This window comes from Girardinichthys multiradiatus, chromosome 15 (assembly GCF_021462225.1).
Source record: "Girardinichthys multiradiatus isolate DD_20200921_A chromosome 15, DD_fGirMul_XY1, whole genome shotgun sequence".
Classification (NCBI taxonomy): Eukaryota; Metazoa; Chordata; class Actinopteri; order Cyprinodontiformes; family Goodeidae; genus Girardinichthys; species Girardinichthys multiradiatus.
The window spans coordinates 25,931,416-25,955,605 of NC_061808.1; the positions used below are offsets into that span (position 1 = coordinate 25,931,416).

General features: G+C 43.3%; 1 protein-coding gene across 4 annotated transcripts; it reads left to right on the forward strand.

Annotated features, from left to right (window-relative positions):
* The first annotated feature begins 187 nt into the window (after positions 1-187).
* On the forward strand, positions 188-22,759 carry gpcpd1 (glycerophosphocholine phosphodiesterase 1). Of its 4 annotated transcripts, none has more exons than XM_047387744.1 (20): positions 188-1,015; positions 1,794-1,884; positions 2,014-2,098; positions 3,769-3,844; positions 6,066-6,107; positions 7,179-7,302; positions 7,515-7,746; positions 7,824-7,986; positions 8,074-8,203; positions 8,548-8,602; positions 8,684-8,776; positions 8,849-8,923; positions 9,670-9,709; positions 10,291-10,349; positions 10,455-10,520; positions 10,608-10,744; positions 10,931-11,066; positions 11,203-11,363; positions 17,513-17,582; positions 21,477-21,621. In XM_047387744.1, exons 1-20 carry the CDS (start codon positions 889-891, stop codon positions 21,483-21,485), a joined length of 1,971 nt encoding a protein of 656 aa, XP_047243700.1. In that variant the 5' UTR covers positions 188-888; the 3' UTR covers positions 21,486-21,621. The 4 variants fall into 4 exon arrangements, with proteins under 4 accessions (XP_047243700.1, XP_047243698.1, XP_047243699.1 ...); XM_047387742.1 differs by lacking the exon at positions 17,513-17,582 and having other exon boundaries at positions 197-666; positions 900-1,015; positions 21,477-22,759; XM_047387743.1 differs by lacking the exon at positions 17,513-17,582 and having other exon boundaries at positions 197-666; positions 917-1,015; positions 21,477-22,759.
* Positions 22,760-24,190: the final 1,431 nt, after the last annotated feature.

A 24,190-nucleotide genomic window follows, 5' to 3' on the forward strand; every position in this document is an offset into this window, starting at 1 on the left:
TCACAATAAAGGTCATTTTGTTTAGTCTTGATGGAGTCTGAACGTATGAGTGTGTGGGTGTATGGTTGTTTGACCCGTGATAGGCTGATGAACTGTGCGGGGTGTATCCCCGCCTCTCCCCCTAATGAGCACTAGATATAGGCACCAGGTTATTAGCGTCAGGGATTGGTGAGAACCTTTCTTCTTTCTTTTGGTAAATCTAATTTCAATGGGGGTTTTCATTATTACTTTTCCAACATCTCGTTCATCTATTATGATAACCTTTGTTCCATAATGCAGAAACACATTAGTGAAAATGTCAGTTGATTTTAATTTGAAAACTATTCGCCGGAACGCGTTTGTTCGATGCGGTTCAATGATGAACATTGGAAACGGCGTTTAACAGAAACAAGCACACCTTGTCTTATGGTTATACCGGTTATTGTGATGCGAGGTTTTGATTAAACTTTACGGGTAAAAAAAAAAAAAAATCTTCCTATTTATCTCTGGGCCTCACATCTGTTCCCGGAATACATTTTACAATCTTAAATCGGAAGCTGATGATGTCAGCTGTTCACTCAGATGGCCCAATTTTCGTTCTCTCAGACCGATGCTTGAAGAACCGGAGTGTGCTGTAAATCCGTCATCAGTGCCAAGAACCGGGCCAGAGCTTTAGGAATTAAGAAGGTACTCAACATGTATTTATTTCTACTTCGTCAGGTATTTTGTAGCAGTGTCTGTTTTTGCCCGGGGTGGTACTGGATATAACTGAATAGTTTGCCACGAGGTGTTTATCTGAAGCTGTTAGGAGTAAGTGTTGTTTTCAGTCAACAGTAGGCACATGGAAAGTGTTGCAACATCTCTGTCCTCTGAGTTTAATGGTTTTACTGGGAGCTGTAAACCCTGCTGATGTTTTGCAGCCTGTTTGCATTGCCAGCGTGTGTGTGTGTGTGTGTGTGTGTGTGTGTGTGTGCGCCTGTTTCAACGATGGACACCGCCCAAGTGACCTTGGCTGTCAGGGGAGAAACCTCTCCAGGTATGTCTGAACTTACTCTGGTGCAAATAACTACAACCCAAACCCAAAGACGTCGTTTGCTGCTTTTAAATGTCCATGGTTCCTTTCACAATTTTAATCTAAAAAATGTATAATTCCATTTTTTATATACGTCTAAACTTACATTTCCAGAGCTCTCAGTCGTTTCAGTCAATTTAGTGTAGATCTAAAAGTTCACAATGATTTTCTGACAAATAACTCTCCAGAGGTCACACTTTGAATATGGGACGTGGGGAAAAAAGGAGCACATTTTGTAAGTAAGGAAAGGAGGAAGCAGTGTAAGATCCTTTCTTAAGGAACAGAGGAATGAAGAAAGGGAGGATGGAGTGAACAACAGAAGCAACATGTGAAGGAATGATGGAAGAAATAATGGCATGCAGGAAGAAACAAAGTGTGGAAGGACAGAGGGAAGGGGAAGACTAGAGGATAGAAGACATAGAAGAAGGAAGGAAGGAGCGATGGACGAGATAAAGGAAGGATCAAATGATGTACAAAAGTGATGATGGAAGAAACGAATAATAAACGACCGAATAAAAAACTAATGGAAGAACGAAAGTTGGGAACGAAAGATGCAAGAAGGACAGAAAGATTAACATTTTTGAGCACACCCTGCTCCCCAACAGCTGATCTGAATAGATTTTTTTTTTTTTGTTTCCTGAGAAAGTGGCAATCATAATGACCTTTTTAGTATCCTGTGACATCTATTAAAAAAACAAGAAAAATGTGATCAAACGTCAGCCGTCATTTTGGCCATTCCTAGGTGAGGTGATCGCTGTTGTTGGCAGCTGTGAGGCTCTGGGAAACTGGAGCTGTCAGAAAGCGGTGATTCTACATCCTCTAGGCGATGAGGGGTATGTGAAACATCTATACATCAATACTCTCTCTTAATTCTAGATTCACTTTAAACTTAGTTAATGCAGAGTAGGCGCATTGTATTTGATTTTGCCTAAAACATCCGCTGTATTTTGATTTGATCACAGGCACAAATGGACAGCAACGATCTCTGTACCCAGAGGGGTTGTTTCCAAGTATCGCTATTTTAAGGGCTTCTTCCTGGAGTCAAAGGTGAGTTGTTTTTCTTTGGTATTCTGTGCCAAGTACATGTGTTTTTTTTCTGATAATCGTCATAATGGTGATGCCGTTGATTAATCTTTTTTTTTCTTCTAAAAGTATTAAGGTTTAACTTCTATGTATACTACAGTATGTAGCTATAAGTGCTGTTCAGTGTATTATGGCTTCATGACATAATTAATTTTTTTGCAGGTCATCAACAGAGAGAAATAATTTTTAACTACCTGTATGTCTTATTCATTGATTAATTGTCCAAAGTCACCACTAACTTGAAATGGATTCCTGAAGACATGGAAGGATGAATGTTAGGAGCTAGGATTGTTTAACTTCTCTCTGTTCACGCCTGGCATTACTGAGCTCTTGGCAACAAGAGAGCCGGCCTGCTCAACAGATTCCAAACCTGATGCCCTGAAAACACTTTAAACAGCATTACACCAGCTACACGGGAGCTGAGAAGCACTGCTTTGGATAATTAACCAAAACAACCACATCTTCCCTTTGTGTTCAGTCCTACAGCAACACTGAACAGGGCCAGCAGAGCAAGGTGAAGAACATTAGATGAACTCCTTTCTTTGCTCCTTTAGAAATAAAGAAGGCGTGCTCCTCCAGTACAGCTTGTAAAGTAACTTTTGACTGCCAGTGTAATACTGGACGCTCCTTATCCTCAAAGCTCAGACAAGCCCATTTTCCTGTTGTTCCGCTTTGTGTTTACTCTCTGTCAATATCCAGTTATTATTTGTAGCATGTGCCAAATGTCTCAATCTTACAAGGCTGATGCACAGATCGGTTGTTTGTAATGCCGTGTCATGCTTGAAGCTGCCCTGTGATCTAGTCATGCAGGATGACCGGTAATGCCTGGTGTGAACAGAAACAGCTTGAGGTCAGTTATTTGGAAGGTCCAGCCTCAAACTGACCAGCTGCTTTGTCTTAATCTGTCACGTGAGACCTGAGAGCCACAGCCAAGGGCTCTTTTAGCATGATAATCACTTTGGGTGAATATCATGCTATTTACCTTTTTAGAAGTAGACGTAAACAAGTCGGAGGCATTTGAAGGTTCTTCTAGTTTTTGGTGACTTTGCGGAGATTTAATTTTTTTCTTTCTTTTTTTTATTTATATCAAGGGCCGAGCTTGCTTTTGTGCAGGACTTAGTTGATTTTATATTAAGTTTCTACCAGATTCTGATTTTAGAAGTTGTTTGTTTTGCCGCACTTGGGGGCTTGGTGCTGTCAGCAGAACAGCAGGGTGAAATCTATTTTTTTTTAAAATTTTTTTTTTATACATCTATGGTTGCAGATTTAACTAATGTAGTGCAATTTTCTTTAAGATCCCAGCCTTTTTGTAATTATAAAATTGATGGCTAAAAATGTCTTCCATATACCTGCACTATTGTTGCTAAACATAGGATTCCATATATTTTATGATCTAAATAAAGAGACAATGCTAGGGTTTCTTTCTTTTTTTTGACATTCTTTCACTGACAAATCCACTTTTCAGATTTCAACCCACGGTCGGTGCCTGATCCAGCTGGGGAATCGTTGACTATACGAGTTCTAACCGCTTTCTCGCTCTCTGGTCCAAAGACATCTTTGCGACCAGCTTGAACGGTAGATTTTGTCCATCTGACATGAAAACCCTAACATTGTACCCAACATTGGAATTGCAGAGTGCAGGTGGCCCATGTCAGGTGATAGTCAATTTGTGGGAGACCCATCATCAGCCCCGCACGATGAGCCCCACAGGTATAAACCAACAAAAAACAAACCTGTTTGCTTGGGGTTGGCAGTTTGTTGTACTCAAATCTCTCACAACCTCTCTACTGTAGCTTAAGTCACTAAAGAAAGTTTTGTTAAAATTTCAGAGGACTGCAGTGTTTCCTCCAAAAAGAGCTCACTGTAATTAGTTTTTTTTTTTTTTGATGCTGTGTGGATGCTTTGGGAGGGAATGGTGAGTGTTCTTGCTGCGCTAATATACAGGTCCTTCTCAAAATATTAGCATATTGTGATAAAGTTCATTATTTTCCATAATGTCATGATGAAAATTTAACATTCATATATTTTAGATTCATTGCACACTAACTGAAATATTTCAGGTCTTTTATTGTCTTAATACGGATGATTTTGGCATACAGCTCATGAAAACCCAAAATTCCTATCTCACAAAATTAGCATATTTCATCCGACCAATAAAAGAAAAGTGTTTTTAATACAAAAAAAGTCAACCTTCAAATAATCATGTACAGTTATGCACTCAATACTTGGTCGGGAATCCTTTTGCAGAAATGACTGCTTCAATGCGGCGTGGCATGGAGGCAATCAGCCTGTGGCACTGCTGAGGTCTTATGGAGGCCCAGGATGCTTCGATAGCGGCCTTTAGCTCATCCAGAGTGTTGGGTCTTGAGTCTCTCAACGTTCTCTTCACAATATCCCACAGATTCTCTATGGGGTTCAGGTCAGGAGAGTTGGCAGGCCAATTGAGCACAGTGATACCATGGTCAGTAAACCATTTACCAGTGGTTTTGGCACTGTGAGCAGGTGCCAGGTCGTGCTGAAAAATGAAATCTTCATCTCCATAAAGCTTTTCAGCAGATGGAAGCATGAAGTGCTCCAAAATCTCCTGATAGCTAGCTGCATTGACCCTGCCCTTGATAAAACACAGTGGACCAACACCAGCAGCTGACACGGCACCCCAGACCATCACTGACTGTGGGTACTTGACACTGGACTTCTGGCATTTTGGCATTTCCTTCTCCCCAGTCTTCCTCCAGACTCTGGCAACTTGATTTCCGAATGACATGCAGAATTTGCTTTCATCCGAAAAAAGTACTTTGGACCACTGAGCAACAGTCCAGTGCTGCTTCTCTGTAGCCCAGGTCTGGGGAATGCGGCACCTGTAGCCCATTTCCTGCACACACCTGTGCACGGTGGCTCTGGATGTTTCTACTCCAGACTCAGTCCACTGCTTCCTCAGGTCCCCCAAGGTCTGGAATCGGCCCTTCTCCACAATCTTCCTCAGGGTCCGGTCACCTCTTCTCGTTGTGCAGCGTTTTCTGCCACACTTTTTCCTTCCCACAGACTTCCCACTGAGGTGCTTGATACAGCACTCTGGGAACAGCCTATTCATTCAGAAATTTCTTTCTGTGTCTTACCCTCTTGCTTGAGGGTGTCAATAGTGGCCTTCTGGACAGCAGTCAAGTCGGCAGTCTTACCCATGATTGGGGTTTTGAGTGATGAACCAGGCTGGGAGTTTTAAAGGCCTCAGGAATCTTTTGCAGGTGTTTAGAGTTAACTCGTTGATTCAGATGATTAGGTTCATAGCTCGTTTAGAGACCCTTTTAATGATATGCTAATTTTGTGAGATAGGAATTTTGGGTTTTCATGAGCTGTATGCCAAAATCATCCGTATTAAGACAATAAAAGACCTGAAATATTTCAGTTAGTGTGCAATGAATCTAAAATATATGAATGTTAAATTTTCATCATGACATTATGGAAAATAATGAACTTTATCACAATATGCTAATATTTTGAGAAGGACCTGTACAGCTACAGAGGAAATGCTGCAGTGCAACAAAATCCATGGCCTGTTATTATAGATGTATTTAGTTAACAAGCCATTGTTTGGGTTTTATGCAAAAAAAGCTTTTTTAACACGAGCCAGATAGGAAGAGTAGCTGCAGCCACATCTACATCTAATGTGATGTCTCACATTTTCCTGGTTTCTTTGTTGTGTTTGATTTATTTCTCAAGTTAGTTCTGTCACAACACTGAGGTAATGTAACCTCGGTCCAACCAACTTTATAAATTGTAGTTGGCATAGAAATAAATTGGTTCTTGACTTTGTTTAGGTTGAGGCAAGTCGAATTCAGAGCAGATAAAACTTGGCACGATATTTTAGGAGATTGCTCTGACCTGAACTTGTGCGTTGCAAACACTTCTAACTTTTTTTTTTTTTCAATTGCAGCAGCAGAAGAGGATCTTGACGATGGAGAATTTGGACTTCACAGTAAGTTTATAAGTAGTTGGTCACACAATTCAATTCAGTTTTATTGATATAGCGCCAATTCACAACACATGTTGTCTCAAGGCACTTCACAACAGTCAGGTTCATACATTCCAATTAATCCTTACAATTGAACAGTCCAGTCAGAGTTAGCTTTTTATTCAAATTGGGTAAAAAGTTTTTCTATCTAATGAAACCCAGCAGATTGCATCCAGTCAGTGACTTGCAGCATTCACTCCTCCTGGATGAGCATGTAGAGACAGTGGACAGTCACTGGCGTTGACTTTGCAGCAATCCCTCATACTGAGCATGCATGTAGCGACAGTGGAGAGGAAAAACTCCCTTTTAACAGGAAGAAACCTCCAGCAGAACCAGGCTCAGTGTGAGTGGCCATCTGCCACGACCGACTGGGGGTTTGAGAGAACAGAGCAGAGACACAAAAAGAACACAGAAGCACTGATCCAGGAGTACTTTCTATGGGAAGGAAAAGTAAATGTTAATGGATGTAGCTCCTTTAGTCGTTTCACCTAGAAAGAAAGAACAGATAAACTCTGAGCCAGTTTTCAAGGTTAGAGTCTGAAAGAGAGCACATAGAGTTTGTTACAGTAAAAGCTCAGTCAACTTCCATGTCTAGGAGAGAGAAAGGGTTAAACACTAAAAGACAGAATTTTATTTATGGGTATTGGAGTAAAGGGTGCTGAATACTAATAAAGGAGACACTTTTCAGGTTTGTACTACAAACCTATGTGTAATCTTGCTTTCACTTTATGATCATGCACTTCAGTGTTGGTCTAAAACAACCCCCCCCCCCCAAAATAAAACGTTTGGGGTAATTTTTGGGTGTTACGTGACAAAATGGGAAAAATCTCAAAGGTTATAAACACTTTGATACAAAAGCAGTGCATGCAGCTCATTCAGGCACTTGTTTTGTTTTGTGCCTGCCAGGAAATTCTTTGTATGAAACAAAGAGTAGCTTCCTCCCTGCTATTGTAGCTGCTGCAGACTCTGTGCTCAGCGTTCATGATGGACCGAGTCAGTGCACTGCCCTGATCACATGCTGTCTGTTCTCTGCAGATGGGGTGAAATGTGTTGACTCAGGGTGGCTGACATGCCAGGCAGACATTCGCCTGCGCTTGCACTATTCCAAGAGGCCTCCGGTGTCAATCACCAAGAAGAAATTCAAGAAGTCACGCTTTAGGTAAGGATGCAGCTCAAATGTAACTGCAGAGAGAGTACATCATGAGATGTTCCATACTACTGACCTCTTACATAAGGGTAACAGTAAGCCTGTGTATGTAGTTATATTTAAAGTAGATAAATATAAGGTACTGCTCGCCAGGTTTTTATTTTTTTAAGGGTATATTCAGTGTGTGACTGTATTTGGGCTTTGTTCCCCTCTTGTGTATATAGGATTAAACTTACATTAGTGGGTGTTGAAGAGGAGGAGGAAGAGGAACACAACCCTTCCTCCTGGCACAAGATAACCACCACTCTGGAAATTAGTTTGATCACTGTCAATGGCTACAAGTCGCGACACTCTCAGCCGGAGTGTGGCTACGCCCTGGAGCCCTCCAAGTGGACTGAGTACAGCATCCACACAATGGACCCTGACAACCTAGAGCTTACCTTTGAGTTTTTCGAGGTAATTCTGCCTGATAGCTCCGTGAAGAAACATCAAAACGTGCTTTACATGCATCCTGATCCGGATCATGATTACAGGAGGATCTGAGTGAGCATGTAGTCCAGGGAGACGTCCATCCTGGACACGTTGGGACAGCCTGCCTCCTCTCTTCCTCGTTTCAGGAGAGCGGCAAAGATACAGGAGTAGCTACTCTTCCCATAATGGGACGAAACTCCAGGCAGACAATTGGAAAAGTCAGAGGTGAAGTCTCTTGTTCTAAAATATTTACCTTATGCATATCCTCATATTGCCGGGTACAGCTGTATTGACTCTTGTTTATGTCTTTAGTGGAATACCTGGTGATCCGCCCCATCCAGGGGCTGCAGTGTGACATGAGCTCCTCGTACACAAAGTACTGGAGAAAAAGAAGTACTGTGGATGTGGGTCACAGAGGAGCTGGAAGCACACATGCTGCTAAGTGAGTTGATCAGTCAATTCTGACCTGGGTGTCAGTGATTAGCTTATATGTAAAAATAACATTTCAAACCCACTCAGTCTATTGTCATTTTATTGTATATTTAATAGCATGCAACAAAGTTAGGTAGAGTCTCTTAGGAATCTTCAGCAGAAGTTAGGTGTGAAAAATATAAAATGGATAAAAACCCAAAATAGATTGTAGTACCTCAGATTTTAAATGCTTATTTAAATGCTTTTTCCATTTTTTTTCACAGAATCTCTAGCTGGCAAAATAAAGCATTAATGTAAATGAAACCAGCTGTGGGTTGAAGTGTCTTGTCAGTTGTTCCTGTTCTTCTTTTACAGACACCACAAAGTCAGAGAAAATACAATTGCTTCTTTCAAAAGTGCTGCCAAGCTTGTAAGTTTGCAAGATCATAAATGTCTAAATGAATGCAGCCATTTGCAGAACACTTACATCAACATGCTTGTTTGCCCGCAGGGCGTAGCTTTTGTGGAGTTTGATGTTCACCTCTCCAAGGATAATGTGCCTATAGTATATCACGATCTGACATGCTGCATCTCCACCAAGAAGGCAAGTTAAAGCTCTTTGCTCACAGATCTGGTAGCTTGTGTGGCACTAACAATTCTGTTTCTAACTTGGCAGAAAAATGACCAGACTCTGGAACTCATTGAGGTCCCAGTCAAAGACCTGACATTTGATCAGCTGCAGTTATTGAAGGTCTGCACTTGCTCAACATGTTTGTGGAGATTGCCTGTTGTCAAGAGAAGACTAGAACAATGCGCTACCATGTTTCTGTTAGATGGCTGCTAAATTGTTAAACTGAAAAGGTAAAAGGAGCAGAAGCAGGACTGTATTGAAAGGATATTTATGCGTACGATAGAAGGCATCTGCTTTTTTAAAGCTATCTTGCTTGATAAAACTATGTTGAAGACATGCTAGTTATGTTAGTGGTTAGCCTGGTTTTTATTGTACTCTAATCTCTTCCTGGTGTTGAGGTAGTCAACCCAGACTCACCCTGCTTTTTAAACAATATTTGCTCAGCCTGCTGGAAGGTCACCAGACTAGGCCTCACACAAAATCTATAGCACCCAGACGCCATCATACAATACTCTTTAATTAGGAATTTTAGCGCTTATTCAGTTAATTAAGCAGGATTCCTGACCATCGACTCAACAGTTGTAAGATAATGCTGATTTTTGTCTTGTATTGTACTGCTTTGTGCACTGCAGCATTTTGTTTATCTGCTTGTTCAGATAAGAGCCGCTAGTTCCGTGTTGAGATTATTGGAAGCAGTGACATTCGAAATACCTGAAACATTAGTCAAAGCTAAACTCTTCCTCCCACCGATCTGATGAAAATATCAACAGCCGGAATGGGTTCATGTATCATTGATTAAATGAGTAATGTGTTGCCTACCGCTGTAAATGTGGCATAAATAAATGTGTGATCTGTTTCTTGCCCAGGTGGCTCATGTCGGTGCAATGACAGGAAGTGATCACAAAGGTAAGGTGTGTGTGTGTCTGTGTTTTCCCCTCTGTCCCTCACCCCTTTCCTGTTAGGACTTCGTAGAAAAGATTTGTCTTATCTGTAAAATGCTGTTTACATAATAGTTGGAGGTAGCCCTGTGTCACAGGAATTGGTTTCATTTTAGCTTTGTTACACAATCTACTGTATGATGTAGTTCAGAGGTCAGAAGGGTTTTTTCATCTTACTCTGGACGGGCTTATGAATGTTCGTTCTTTATGTTTTTGAGACAAGAGCTAGATGTGGCCTTCTTTTATTTAGTTACCTTTACTACCAATCTAAGTTAATGCTGAACATAAAAATCATTGTTTTCAGTTTATATGGATGGCTGAATAGATAAAACCTTAACGTTATTCTGGAGAAAACGTTTCATTTTGCACACCTCATGACTCCTGTTGTAATGATGGAAATTCAGTTCTGGTAAAAGTTTGCTTTGCTCACCTTGCATCACATGAAAGTTGAACAGAAGATATTGTGTAATCGGATCAGCTGATAATTTGGATGACGTGTGAACATTCCCACTGTTGTTTTTGTTTGTTTGTTTGTTTGTTTGTTTGCAGATCTCCTTGATGATGAGGATGAAATCGATGAACACCAGCCATTCCCCTCGCTATCGCAGGTAAAGTATGTTGTAATGGTGGTTTTGCCCTAAATGCTACCTGCATCACCCTGACATCTGTATGTCAGAGAGAAAATAATCACCTTTATCTCAAACTCTCCAAAGATATTCCAAGCTGTTCCTGAAAATGTTGGTTTTAACATCGAACTGAAATGGATCAGCCAAATGAAAGTGAGTATTTCAAACCAGACTTTCAGAGACAAACAACTAGCATAATTGGTAACATAAGCTGATGTCTTTAATGCTTTGTTTTCACAGGACGGAACGTGGGATGGGAACTTGTCCTCGTATTTCGACATGAATACCTTCCTGGATATTATTCTTAACTGCGTTCTGCAGAAAGCTGGAAAAAGGCGCATCATCTTCTCATGTTTCGACCCAGATATTTGCACAATGTAAGTTTGTTTATAGCTGAAATATTCCTTCTGATAAGCCTGTAAAAGATTATTTTAAAATCATCTGCTCTGCAGATGATTAAAATACATTTTTTTTTCTGCTGTCAAATGGATAATGGATACCTCTGAAGGATCTAAACTGTCTTCCCAGCAGTTCATAAAATGGCTGTATAATTTGGTCTACAGGGTGCGACTGAAGCAGAACAAGTACCCCATCCTTTTCCTGACTCAGGGAGTTTCAGAAAAATATCCCGAGCTGATGGACATTCGCTGTCAAACCACACAAATCGCCATCAGCTTCGCTCAAAGCGAGAATATTCTGGTGAGTGATTTATACTCTGGTCGTTGCACAGCTAAAAATGTAATACATTGGGACATTTTAAAAGATGGGAAATAAGATTAAGTTTAAATGATCTGATGTCTTCTTATTTGCTGAACTTGATGTTTTGGTCTTGCAGGGAATCAGCGCCCACACCGAGGAGCTGCTGAAGCACCTTAACTACATCAGGGAGGCTCAGTCTAAAGGCCTGGTGGTGTTTAGCTGGGGAGATGACAACAACGAGCATGAAAACAGAATAAAGCTGAGAGAGCAGGGAATTGATGGGCTCATTTATGACAGGTAAGCTTAAAATTGACCATATTTTAAGCTGCAGCATAAGTCTACATGTTGACTTTAAACACAGAATACTGTGCATCAGATATTATAATTTACCCTATTTAGTGTGCTTGTACTCCAAGTCAGTTATTAGACCTCATTTAAAACACCAGCTATTATTTTTTTTATTGTTCCTGTTTCCATTTAGGTGTGTCAAAAAACACTGAGGTACAACTAACTGTAGGGCCGTACTTTGGAGGTATCTGATCTTTTATAGAATTAATTGAAAATTAGAAACGCCCAACCTTTTATTTTGAGTATGTTCATTCAGTTGGCCAAATAATTGTGTGAACTGTTTTTGGGAGCATTAAGCCATTTTGTTTCGCATTGTTCAGAATCAGCTTTATTGCCAAGTTTGTACATACAACAAACAAGGAATTTGACTCCGGTACACTTTGCTCTCAGGGTTTTTTGTTTTAAGATATATTCTGCATATATCTTTATGTCCTTAAATACATATATACAATATACACATATACAAGGTGGGATTGCGACTTTCAGTATGATGTTTTGTACTCTATTAAATGTTCATCAGAGAAACAGCCTGTGGGAAGAAACTGTCTCTGTGGCGGCTGGTTTTAGTAAACAGTGCTCTGTAGCGGCGGCCTGAAGGTAAAGCTCTGAACAGTTTATGTGCAGGGTGTGTGGGGTCTGCAGAGATTTTAGCAGCTCTTTTCCTGACGCTAGACCTGTATAAGTCCTGGATGAAGGGAAGGTCAGCTCTGATTATTCTCTCTGCAGACCTGATTATTCGTTGCAGTCTGGACCTGTCCTGTTTTGTGGATGAGCCAAACCACACTGAGATGGATGAAGACAGGACAGACTGAATGATGGCAGTGTAGAAGATGACCAGCAGCTCCTGTGGAAGGTTGAACTTCTTGACTTGCCTCCGGAAGGACAGTCTCTGCTGGGTCTCTGTAGTGCTGCTAATCAACATAAAAATGACTCCTGAGCAGCCCCACAGCGTCACAGATCCTCTGCTGTACTTAATAGTGGGTGCTTTTCCACAGTCTTGGTCACATCGGACCAATGCAGATGTTTTTAGTTAAAGTCCCAGCAGAGTTTAACAAACTCCACGTGGTTGCTTTTGTGATGGTAGGAAAGGAAATATATATTTATTTTTTGCATCGTTCTCAAACAACTGCTTGGCACATAAATGGTGTCTAATGGTAGTGATGGAGACCAGGTTACCTGAAGATGCTGCTCTGCAGCAGTTTTTGTTCATCTCATTTATTAAAAAATTATTAGAAGTTCCTAGAAACTCTGATCAACCTAATAAAAAAATATCTTCTGGTGTCATTTATTAATAGGATTTTTAGGGGTACCAATATTTTGTGCCACCAGTGATTTTGTTAAAACAATATTAGGTACTTAACATGGGTTTTTTGCAACTGAATAAATATACTCAACAAAATGTATTTTTTGTCAATAAATATGTACTTATTTATTTTCTTATTTTAAAAAAGAGCAATATTGCATATACTCGTACTCGTCGTCTTCCACTTTATCCGGGACCGGGTCGCGGGGGCAGCAGACTCAACAGAGACGCCCAGACGTCCCTCTCTCCAGACGCCTCCTCCAGTTCCTCCAGGGGGAGCCCAAGGCGTTCCCAGGCCAGCCGAGAGACATAGTCCCTCCAGCGTGTCCTGGGCCGTCCCCTGGGCCTCCTCCCGGTGGGACGTGCCTGGAACACCTCCTGAGGAAGGCGTCCAGGAGGCATCCGGTATAGATGCCCGAGCCACCTCAACTGGCTCCTCTCGATGTAGAGAAGCAGCGGCTCTACTCCGAGCCCCTCCCGGATGGCCGAGCTCCTCACCCTATCTAAGGGAGTGCCCGGCCACCCTACGGAGGAAGCTCATTTCAGCCGCTTGTATCTGGAATCTCGTTTTTTGGGTCATGACCCAAAGTTCATGGCCATAAGTGAGGGTAGGAACGTAGACCGACCAGTAAATTGAGAGCTTTGCTTTTCGGCTCAGCTCTCTCTTCACCACAACGGACCGGCACAGCGCCCACATTACTGTGGCAGCCGCAACGATCCGTCTGTCGATCTCCCGCTCCATTCTTCCCTCACTCATGAACAAGACCCTGAGATACTTAAACTCCTCCACTTGAAGCGGGAACTTCCCTCCAACCTGAAGAGGACAAGCCCCCCTTTTCCGGTCGAGTACCATGGCCTCGGTTTTGGAGGAGCTGATCCTCATCCCAGCCGCTTCACACTCGGCTGCGAACCGCCACAGCGCATGCTGTAGGTCTTGGCTAGAGGGGGCCAGCAGGACCACGTCATCTGCAAAAAGAAGAGACGAAATCCACTGGTCCCCAAACCCGACCCCCCTTGGCTGCGTCTAGAAATCCTGTCCATAAAAGTTATGAACAGGACCGGTGACAAAGGGCAGCCCTGCCGGAGTCCAACATGCACGGGGAACAGGTCCGACTTAGTGCCGGCAATGCGGACCAAACTCCTGCTCCGCTCGTACAGGGACCGGAAGGCCCCTAGTAAAGGGCCCCCGATTCCATACTCCTGGAGCCCCCCCCACAGGGCATCACGAGGGACACAGTCGAATGCCTTCTCCAGGTCCACAAAACACATGTGAACCGGTTGGGCAAACTCCCATGAACCCTCGAGCACCCTGTAGAGTGTATAGAGCTGGTCCAGTGTTCCACGGCCGGGACGAAAACCACACTGCTCCTCCTGAAGCCGAGGTTCGACTATCGGTCGGACTCTCCTCTCCAATACCCTGGCGTAGGCCTTACCAGGGAGGCTGAGGAGTGTGATCCCCCTGTAGTTGGAACACACCCTCCGGTTCCCCTTCTTATGAAGGGGGATCACCACCCCAGTCTGCCAGTCCAGAGGCACTGTCCCCGACCGCCACGCAATGTCGAAGAGACGTGTCAACCATGACAGCCCTACAACATCCAGAGACTTGAGGTACTCAGGGCGGATCTCATCCACCCCCGAAGCCTTGCCACCGCGGAGCTTTTTAACCACCTCGGTGACTTTAGCCTGGGTGATGAAAGAGTCCGACCCCGAGTCCCCAGCCTCTGTTTCCACCACGGAATGCGTGATGGCAGGATTGAGAAGATCCTCGAAGTACTCCTTCCACCGCCCGATAATGTCCTCAGTCGAGGTCAGCAGTCTCCCGCCCCCACTATAAACAGTGTTGGCGAAGCACTGCTTCCCCCTCCTGAGGCGACGGACGGTTTGCCAGAATCGCTTCGAGGCCAACCGGTAGTCCTTCTCCATGGCCTCACCGAACTCCTCCCAGGCCCGTGTTTTTGCCTCTGCCACAGCCCGGGCCGCAGCACGCTTGGCCTCACGGTACCCGTCAGATGCCTCAGGAGTCCCACAAGCCAACCACAGCCGATAGGACTCCTTCTTCAGCTTAACAGCATCCCTTACTGCCGGTGTCCACCACCGGGTTCTGGGATTGCCGCCGCGACAGGCACCGCAGACCTTACGGCCACAGCTACGGGCAGCAGCATCGACAATAGATGCGGAGAACATGGTCCACTCGGACTCTATGTCTCCAACATCCCCCGGGATCTGGTCGAAGCTCTCCCGGAGGTAGGAGTTGAACACATCCCTGGCCGAGGGCTCCGCCAGACGTTCCCAGCAGACCCTCACTATGCACTTGGGCCTTCCAAGTCTGACTGGCTTTCTCCTCCTCCAGCGGATCCAACTCACCACCAGGTGATGATCAGTGGACAGCTCAGCCCTTCTCTTCACCCGAGTGTCCAAAACATGCGGCCAAAGATCTGATGATACGACAACAAAGTCGATCATCGACCTCCTGCCTAGGGTGTCCTGGTGCCAAGTCCACTGATGGACACCCTTATGTTTGAACATGGTGTTCGTTATGGACAATCCGTGACTAGCACAGAAGGCCAATAACAAAACACCACTCGGATTCAGATCGGGGAGGCCATTCCTCCCGATCACGCCTCTCCAGGTGTCACTGTCGTTCCCCACGTGGGCATTGAAGTCCCCCAGCAGAATAATGGAGTCCCCGGGAGGAACACTATCCAGCACCCCCGACAGGGACGCCAAGAAGGCCGGGTACTCTGCACTGCCACTCGGCCCGTATGCTGAAATGATAGTCAGAGACCTCTCCCCAACCCGAAGGCGCAGGGATACGACCCTCTCATCCACTGGGGTAAACCCCAACACGAGACGGCTGAGCTGGGGGGCAACAAGCAGACCCACATCAGCCCGCCGCCTCTCCCCGCGGGCCACTCCAGAGTAGAACAGAGTCCAACCACTCTCAAGGAGATGGGTTCCAGAGCCCACGCTGTGCGTGGAGGCAAGCCCGACTATTTCTAGTCGATATCTCTCGACCTCCTGCACAAGCTCAGGCTCCTTCCCCCCAGCGTGGTGACATTCCACGTCCCTAGAGCCAGCCTAAGCATCCGGGGATCGGGCCGCTGAGGTCTCCACCTTCGTCCGCCACCCAATCCTCTTTGCACCGGTCCCTCACGGTTCCCCCTGCAGGTGGTGGGCCCACTGGGGGATGGCCTCGCGTCTCTCGTTCGGGCTTGGCCCGGCCGGGTCCCGCGACGAGCAACCCGGCCACCAGGCGCTCTCCGACGAGTCCCGACCCCAGGCCTGGCTCCAGGGTGGGACCCCGGCTCCGCCGTACCGGGCGACGTCACGTGCCTCGATATTTTTTTCTTCATGAGGGATTCTTGAACCACTCTTTGTCTGACCCATCACCTAGAGCCTGTTTGCTATGGGAGACCCTACCAGGGGCATTTAGGCCCCAGACAACATAGCCTCTAGGATCATTTGAGCACTCAAACCCCTCCACCATGTTAAGGTGGTGGTTCAAGGAGGGGAATATCGCATATATTTCAAATTAAATTCTCTGAATGTCCACTGCAGTCTGCCTATTGTGATGGTGAAACACATCATTCAAATAGTCTGGCTCTGGTTCTGCAGTGAACTGCCTTTTGCATTTTTACTGCGGGCTTTGGTCAGAAGGTTTGTTTAGTAGTTGCTTAACCATAAAACAATTCCTTCGCTACATGCTTCTGCTTAGCAGAGATCACAGAGTTAGTGAATCACTGTTGTTTTGCAACGCGTTCTTTGGACTTACTGTCTCCACCCAGGAGCCAAGAGTCCAAAAAATAATCACACACAGGGCTCTAACTCTGCCTGATTAAATAAAAATTATAATGTAACATGAGATGCACTAGAAAAGTCATATGTGTAGCTTCTCAAGCCCAACATGCAGATTTTTTTCTGTAGGTATTCTTTAATGTCAGCTGTCATGGTACATCATGCTTTGTCTATTTCCAATAGCACACACCCTACACATTTGACCCCGGGTTGGATCATGGTCATGCTTGAGATTTTTAATTTAGATTAAATTATTGAACCTTATATCATTTAGTTGAAACGTTGAAAAATCTAAATGTAATGTAAGCTGTGAAACGATAAACTATTTAAATGGTAATCATTGTTTTTACATTACTTGATTTTACTGAAGTTAAACTAATAAACTGTGGTTCTTATTTTCAAAAAGCTGCATTATATGCTACGGGTTGCTACTATTGGGTCAAATTTATAAAGTAAAATTTTATCCAGCCTCAACTTTTTAAATAACCCTGTTCTGTGCCACGGTTTTGTTTTTAATGTAGGTGAGTGAAACCTGTTGCTAAGCAGCCAACATCCAAGTGGCTGCTTCCTTTCTGGTTTGCATAAACAAGGCTGTTTATTGACATTATTGTTTCAGGGATTACATACTTATGTAATCCACTGGCAGTGTTTTGTATCATTTGGCACCTGTTTTTTCTTCTAGACTAAAATACCTCTTTGTTTATTGACTAGTCTGAGTGTGAAATTAACGAACATGGTGTGCCAGGACTGCTATGTAAAGTTTGGGAGTTAAACAGATTCCCGTGGTCCTTGGAAAACTGTGTCATCAGCAGTTGTTAGGCCATTTCTCTTCTGTGTCTCCATGCAGTGACATTTGCTCGATATTCATGTCTGCAATTTGGTCCAGACTTTTGCAGACCTCTGCAGAAAGCAGATGGAAGCGTAGGAACCAGCCCCCTTTTATGTGTTACTACAGAGGATGTGTTTACGTTACTGTTATAACTGTGCCTCTTTCTTACAGAATTTGTGAAAGCTTGCTGCCATATTTTGACTCAAGTTCTCCAGACTCCTGTAACGTCCCTCTGGTTCCTGTGTGTTACTTACTTTACCCCACTTAATTTCTTTTTGGTCCCTCTTCCTAAATGCTACCTGAATGAATCCTAGTCATCAAATACTGCTGGAGCACAGCAGTGTTTCTTGACAATGATACATGAGGCGGTTGACTTATCATATTTCCTGTGGCTTTTGAAGATGAAATTATAGTTTTGAGGGGATCTTTAAAACTATGATTGTACCAAACGCACTTTTTTTGGCTTTGATAGGTCAGCTGCCATGGTTATCATTTTTGAAGCCGCATCACATCTGGGCACTAGTTTGAGAATGCTTTAAATTCCTCCTTATTGATGTTTGCTGCTGTTTTTCAGTTAGACTTTTTTACTAAAAGTGGCACCAAGAGTGAAATGATTTTTATTTGCATGAGACTGGAGCATGATCTGTTGGCTCCTGAATGATGGGCTGTTATTTTTTTTAATCAGATTTGCATAAAGCAGGTTTAACCCTGCTTTATGGGGTGTTGTTGCAACAAACGATGCATGCCAATATGCAAATGTCCAAACTAGCTTGATATAAAATCATTTATTCATTATAAAATGTGCTTCGACATCTCTGGAAATTTGATTTGATCTCTCAGCATATGTTTAATGTTAACAAAATGCACTTGGATGATCTGCCTGTACTTGTTGCATAAACAGTTTGAGTTCTTGAAATTAGGCATCAGCCGGTTAACAGCTTGAAGATAAACCAAAGGTTATAAAAAGTTACGCTTGTCAAAGAAAGTACCGCAATGACCAACACTTTCTCAGACTGTTAGGAGCACAGAGCACAGGAAGCAAACTCCAGTCCTCAAGATGCGGTGTCCTGTTTTAGATGTTACCCTGGCCTAACCTGAATTAAATGAGTAGTTCATTAGCAGGTCTACAGAACTTGATCACATACTGGGAAGGTCATTTAGTCATTTATTCGGCTGTGTTGGAGAAGGGATACGTCTAAAACATGAAACTTGAGTGGAGCTGGCTGCCCCTGGCATAGAGTAATATAGTTCTTCCCCTCTCCCACCTGTTGCTGCACACTGCCTGTCAGATGGCTGAAAGAAGACTACTTAATTTTTCCCTTGCTTTTTGAAGCTTGTTATACTTGTTACTTTCTAAAATGGCAGAAGGGATAGGATCATGTGCACTTAAAATACAAAATTAGACTTCTCGTACTCGTCTTCCGCTTCATCCAGGACCAGGTCGCGGGGGCAGCAGACTCAGTAGAGACACCCAGATGTCCCTCTCCCCAGACACCTCCTCCAGCTCCTGCGGGGGACCCAAGGCGTTCTCAGGCCAGCCGAGAGACATAGTCCCTCCAGTGTGTCCTGCCCCATGAGGGAGACAGTCAAATGCCTTCTCCAGGTCCGCAAAACACATGTGGACCGGCAAACTCCCATGAACCCTCGAGCTTTTTAACCACCCCAGTGACTTCAACCCAGGTGATGAAAGAGTCCAGCCCCAAGTCCCTAGACCCTGCTTCCACCAGGGAATGCATGATGGCAGGATTGAGGAGATCCTCAAAATACTCCTTCCACCGCCTGATGATGTCCCCAGTCGAAGTCAGCAGCTCCCCACCCCAGGTGGTTTAGCTTTGCCAATACCCTAACCCAGATGGTTTGCCAGAATCGCTTCGAGGCCAACCTGTAGTTCTTCTCCATGACCTCACCGAACTCCTCCCAGGCCCGAGTTTTTGGCTTCTGCCACGGCCCTGGCCGTGGCACACTTGGCCTTACACTACCAGCTTTCTCCTCTTCCAGCGGATCCAACTCGCCACCAGGTGGTGATCAGTGGACAGCTCAGCCCCTCTCTTCAGCCGAGTGTCCAAAACATGCGACCAAAGGTCTGAAGACAACAAAGTCGATCATCGACCTCCTGCCTAGGGTGTCCTGGTGCCAAGTGCACTGATAAACACCCATATGCTTGAACATGGTGTTCATAATGCACAATCCTTGACTAGCACAGAAGTCCAATAACGAAACACCACTCAGATTCAGATCGGGGAGGCCATTCCTCCCGATCATGCCTCTCCAGGTGTCACTGTCATTTCCCACGTGGGCATGAAGTTCCCCAGCAGAATAATGGAGTCCCTGGGAGGGGCACTACGCAGCACCCCCAACAGGGACGCCAAGAAGGCAGAGTACTCCGCACTACAGCTCGGCCCATAGGGCGAAACGACAGTCAGAGACCTGTCCCTAACCCGAAGGCGCAGGGATGCAATCATCTCATTCACTGGGGTAAACCCCGACATGAAATGGCTTAGCAGGGGGGCAACAAGCCAACCTGTCCCAGCTCAACGCAAGCCACTCCAGAGTAGAAGAGAGTCCAGCCCCTCTCGAGGAGATGGGTTCCAGAGTCCACGGTGTCCGTGGAGATGAGCCTGACTATTTCTAGTCAATATCTCTCGACCTCAGCTCCTTCCCCGCCAGCGAGGTGACATTCCACGTCCGTAGAGCCAGCCTAGCATCTGGAGATCGGGCCGCCAAGGTCTCCACCTTCATCCGCTGCTTCATGGTTCCCCCTGCAGATTGTGGCCCCCCTGGCTGATGGCTTCTCGTCTCACGTTCAGGCTTGGCCTGGCCGGGTCCTGCGAGGAGCCACCAGGCGCTCTCCGACAAGTCCCGACTCCAGGCCTGGCTCCAGGATGTGACCCCGGCTCCACCGTACCAGGCGATGTCACGTGCCTTGATTGTGTGGTCCTCATGAAGGTGTCTTGAACCGCTCTTTGTCTGACCCATCACCCAGAGCCTGTTTGCCATGGGAGACCCTACCAGGGGAATTTAAGCCCCAGACAACATAGCCTCTAGGATCATTTTAGCACTCAAACCCCTCCACCACATTAAGGTGGTTGTTCAAGGAGGGGAAAATTATACTTTAAACTACTAAATTCAGCTATTTATTCTTGAACTCGGCATAAATCTACAACAATCAAAGCAGCAAAGAATTGTAATAAGTTATATTAAGAGCTGTAAGGATCCTATTCTGTTTTAAATGAAAGCAGTTGGATCATTTTAAGCTCTGTTTGTTTTTCTTTTCAAATACAATCCATTGAAATTGTATTTTTATGCAAGGTTATTATACCATGACAATCGAATACCGGCCCGTGCCTACTTTGAACTAAGGGGTGATTTCACTGGCCTCTCTATACTATCGGCCCTCGTTTGTTGAACCCTTACTTTAGGGTTTTAAATATGGCTATTTTTTGTTTTGTTCTGCCACTTTATCACAGTAATTGAAAGGGGTGTGCTAAAGAGCCTTTTTTTTTTTTTTTTTTTTTTTTTTCCTTTAGCAGACAGATTGTAGATGCCAGTTGCAGATGGTAGTTTTATCTGCAGGACCTTATCTGCTCCTGTGCAGGTTGAAAAAGCAAATCAACAAAAACAAGGATAAGGTGGCACTTAACCCATAGTAAACTGTAATCCAGGAATGGGTGTATTGGTTTGGCAAACCTTTGGGTGTTTATCTAGGAATTTCATTAAAAATGATCATTTAAACCTCATTCCTGCAAGCAGAACAGCAACCAGTGCAATCATTCTTCTGTTTTACTATGACGTGCATGAGAAATGTGTGGTTTATTATCAACTTTTAAAGAAAGTTAAAACCCAAACTTGCCATCTTGCATTTTTCCCCCTCGAACTTTGATAATGTTTAAAAGATATAAAATGTATAAATCTGCCTAGCAACGGTGGATATTTGTATGCTTTGCAAATTTCATTAGATTTTATAATATAGACAAAGATGCGATTCAACAAAGTTATGTTACCCAAATAATTTTAAGCTCATTTATTTCATGTGACCGAGTTTCTCAAAACATTCTTAAGTTTTGGATGTGAAAGCATCAGGCATCATTGGGAATCGATCCTAACTCCATAATTGTTTCCTCCTTTTCCCCTTTAGTATCTGTGACGCTCAAGGAGAGCAGTCAAACATCTTCCAGGTAGAAGAGCAACATTCCCTGCAAGAGGTCATTACAGAGGAAACCCTAAAGAGCTCTACCTGCTCCTGCTACTCCATTCCCTGCTCCCCAGTAACATGTGTCGCCCCCAAGATCCACCGTGGAAGTGCAGAGTCTGATTCCGGGCTCAGCTCTTCATAGAAACCCAACTACATTGATATTTCATTACATTGTTTTGCACATGTAAACTGAAACTGACCAAAATAGGATTGGTTAATAATTGACCTTTAGTCTGCTTTCTTCTGTCCTCAGATATTCTGTTGCCACTTAAAAAGTTAGAAATGTAGCCAAAAAACCTCAACAGACCATGCAGGTGTACGCATTTGTCTCACACAGGCTAGGTCATACATCTGAACAGAAACTGTTCAAATGTGAAGTCACATATAGCTGTGCTTATTTTTAAAGCCAATATGATGGATCCAAGTAAAATTTTAACTAGATGTGACCGTGCAACAACTAGGAAAAATATCATTGTTTCATGTTGAAAGATGTTTTGCTTATATCTACATGCATACAATCATCACCACTACGTTGCTTAATGTTATCTGAGACAACATGACACGGGTTTTAAATCAGTGGATTATTGGGTCAAATTTGCGTTCTGCAAGCTGCACAATGTGCAATTAGCTGCCGCTGCTCTTTGCCATTAATTATTATGCTTTTTTTTTTCTAGTGGAGCAACTTGATGCACTTTTAAAACCATGGTGGGAATGATTAACTTCCTCTTCATTAAGTGTAATTGAAAGTACTTTTTCCATATTTTAATGCCTTCAGACTTTTTAGTGACTTTAGTTATAGTTGGCTATTATTCTACATTGCATATTGTATGTACTGCATAATTGAACTTCACATATACTTGATTTGAGGAAAAGCAGAAGAATGTTGTTTTTGCCATAGTGCACATGTAAACCACAGCGTTAGGGGATTTATTTTTCATATTTTTATTTGTTTCTGGTTTTTAGTTTCAATATGAGCCATCTGTCACTCTCAGCAGAAATGGACTTATGTAGAATTCCCACCTCCTGGTGAATCCATTTCACTTCAGAACCAACAATGTCTGGTCCAGATTACACATCTTCATTTGTAAAATGTACAGTCTGATCAACAATGTGATTAATGCATGCTTGCCTTTAATGTATACGTAGATGCATATGGATGGATGAATAACTGAACCGTATGTATAATATGTGGAATGTAAATAAACTCATATATTTGCTCATTTCTATACTGCTTTAGTTAACATGTTCATCTTGTAACATGAAACCACTGAACCTGTGAATTACAAATGCAAAGCTTGAACCAACATGTTTATTCTGAACCATGTACAGTTTTTAAGGTGGTGTTAAGTGATATATCTCGAGGTGTACTTGCAAGTCTTTCAGTCACTCTTAACAGTTGCAGCACCACCTCAAGAAATGCTAAGCTCCCAGTCATGTTAAAACAGAACTTGGACTGTCATTCATTGTGCAATTTAAAACAAAAAACCATAAATGGATTTAACCAAATACCAGACACTCCATTTCCTGTACCAAGAAATACAATAAAAATGAGAAAATAACTTTAATCACATCTGCCATCCATTTTAAGCCCTTTTGATATTTGCAGGTTCTGTAGAGAATTTACAGGCACTGCATTAGAACCCATTTTTTCCCAGTTGGAAGTTGCCCACTTAAGCCTAAATATAACCTCCAATGTACAGTATATTTTTTTTAAGATTTGTTTTGCAGCGCCGATGGACATTATTTAGTTGTTTTTTTTTTTAAAGTAGACAGAAAATGGGGTGAATATTGGGTAAGACATGCAGCACAAGTCGCCGTAGCTGGGACTCAATCCAGGGAACAGCCAAGTCAAGGGCCAAAGCTTCTCTATACATGAGCTGCATGTGCCAGCACTGCACCCGTACAGTATATCTTTTTTTAAAAATTCCCATTTAGAGCAAAGATCATAATTAGATTGAACCACTCAACTGGAGTCCAATCGCTCTTTCCTTTACTTGTGTGCAGATTCCTTGTGTGCAACTTTAACTAGGACTTGGTCACCCCTAAAGTTTCCAGAGAGCAATAAACTGTCATCTGCAATTAAATACAACATCCTGCATTCTGAGAAAGTGGAATAAAATGCGAGTGCTAGTGCCATTAGATCATTTAAACAGCTTTGTTGTTTTCATTTCCTGAAGTCTTTGAGCCATTAAAAACGATTATCAACCCTCAGTATCACTGATAATAAAGTTTGGGTTGCCAGGTACTGGAAAATCCAACCTGGCATCAGACTTTGCTAACCTGAAATCACAATTTAAATAATCAAGGCCATACATCATCTGGTGTGAATGCCCAGTTACACTGAAGTGCAATAAAGATGTAATGATTTACTCATGCACACACTGGCCATTTAAAAATTGTGCACCAAATATTATGTTGATCTTGGTATGCTGTAGAGTAGGAATGCCAGCAGTTTTATTGTATATGCACACACATGCACAATTTCATATTCTTACTAATGAGCAGCAATTAACAGAAAAGCATGCACTGATGCATTAAAACCAGACTAAAATGTTTTCAATAATGTGAAAACTGATTAGTTTATGCTGAAAATACATGCATTAATTATTTGTGCAGAATGCAATAACACAACAATCTAAGCTTGATATAGTTAGTCA

Coding starts and splice junctions, on each gene's coding strand:
- gpcpd1 (XM_047387741.1), top strand. CDS start 889: ATGTTTTGCAGCCTGTTTGCATTGCCAGCGTGTGTGTGTGTGTGTGTG. Junction 8,204..8,547: donor GGAAGCACACATGCTGCTAA/GTGAGTTGATCA, acceptor CTTCTTTTACAG/ACACCACAAAGTCAGAGAAA. Junction 10,521..10,607: donor AATGGATCAGCCAAATGAAA/GTGAGTATTTCA, acceptor TTGTTTTCACAG/GACGGAACGTGGGATGGGAA.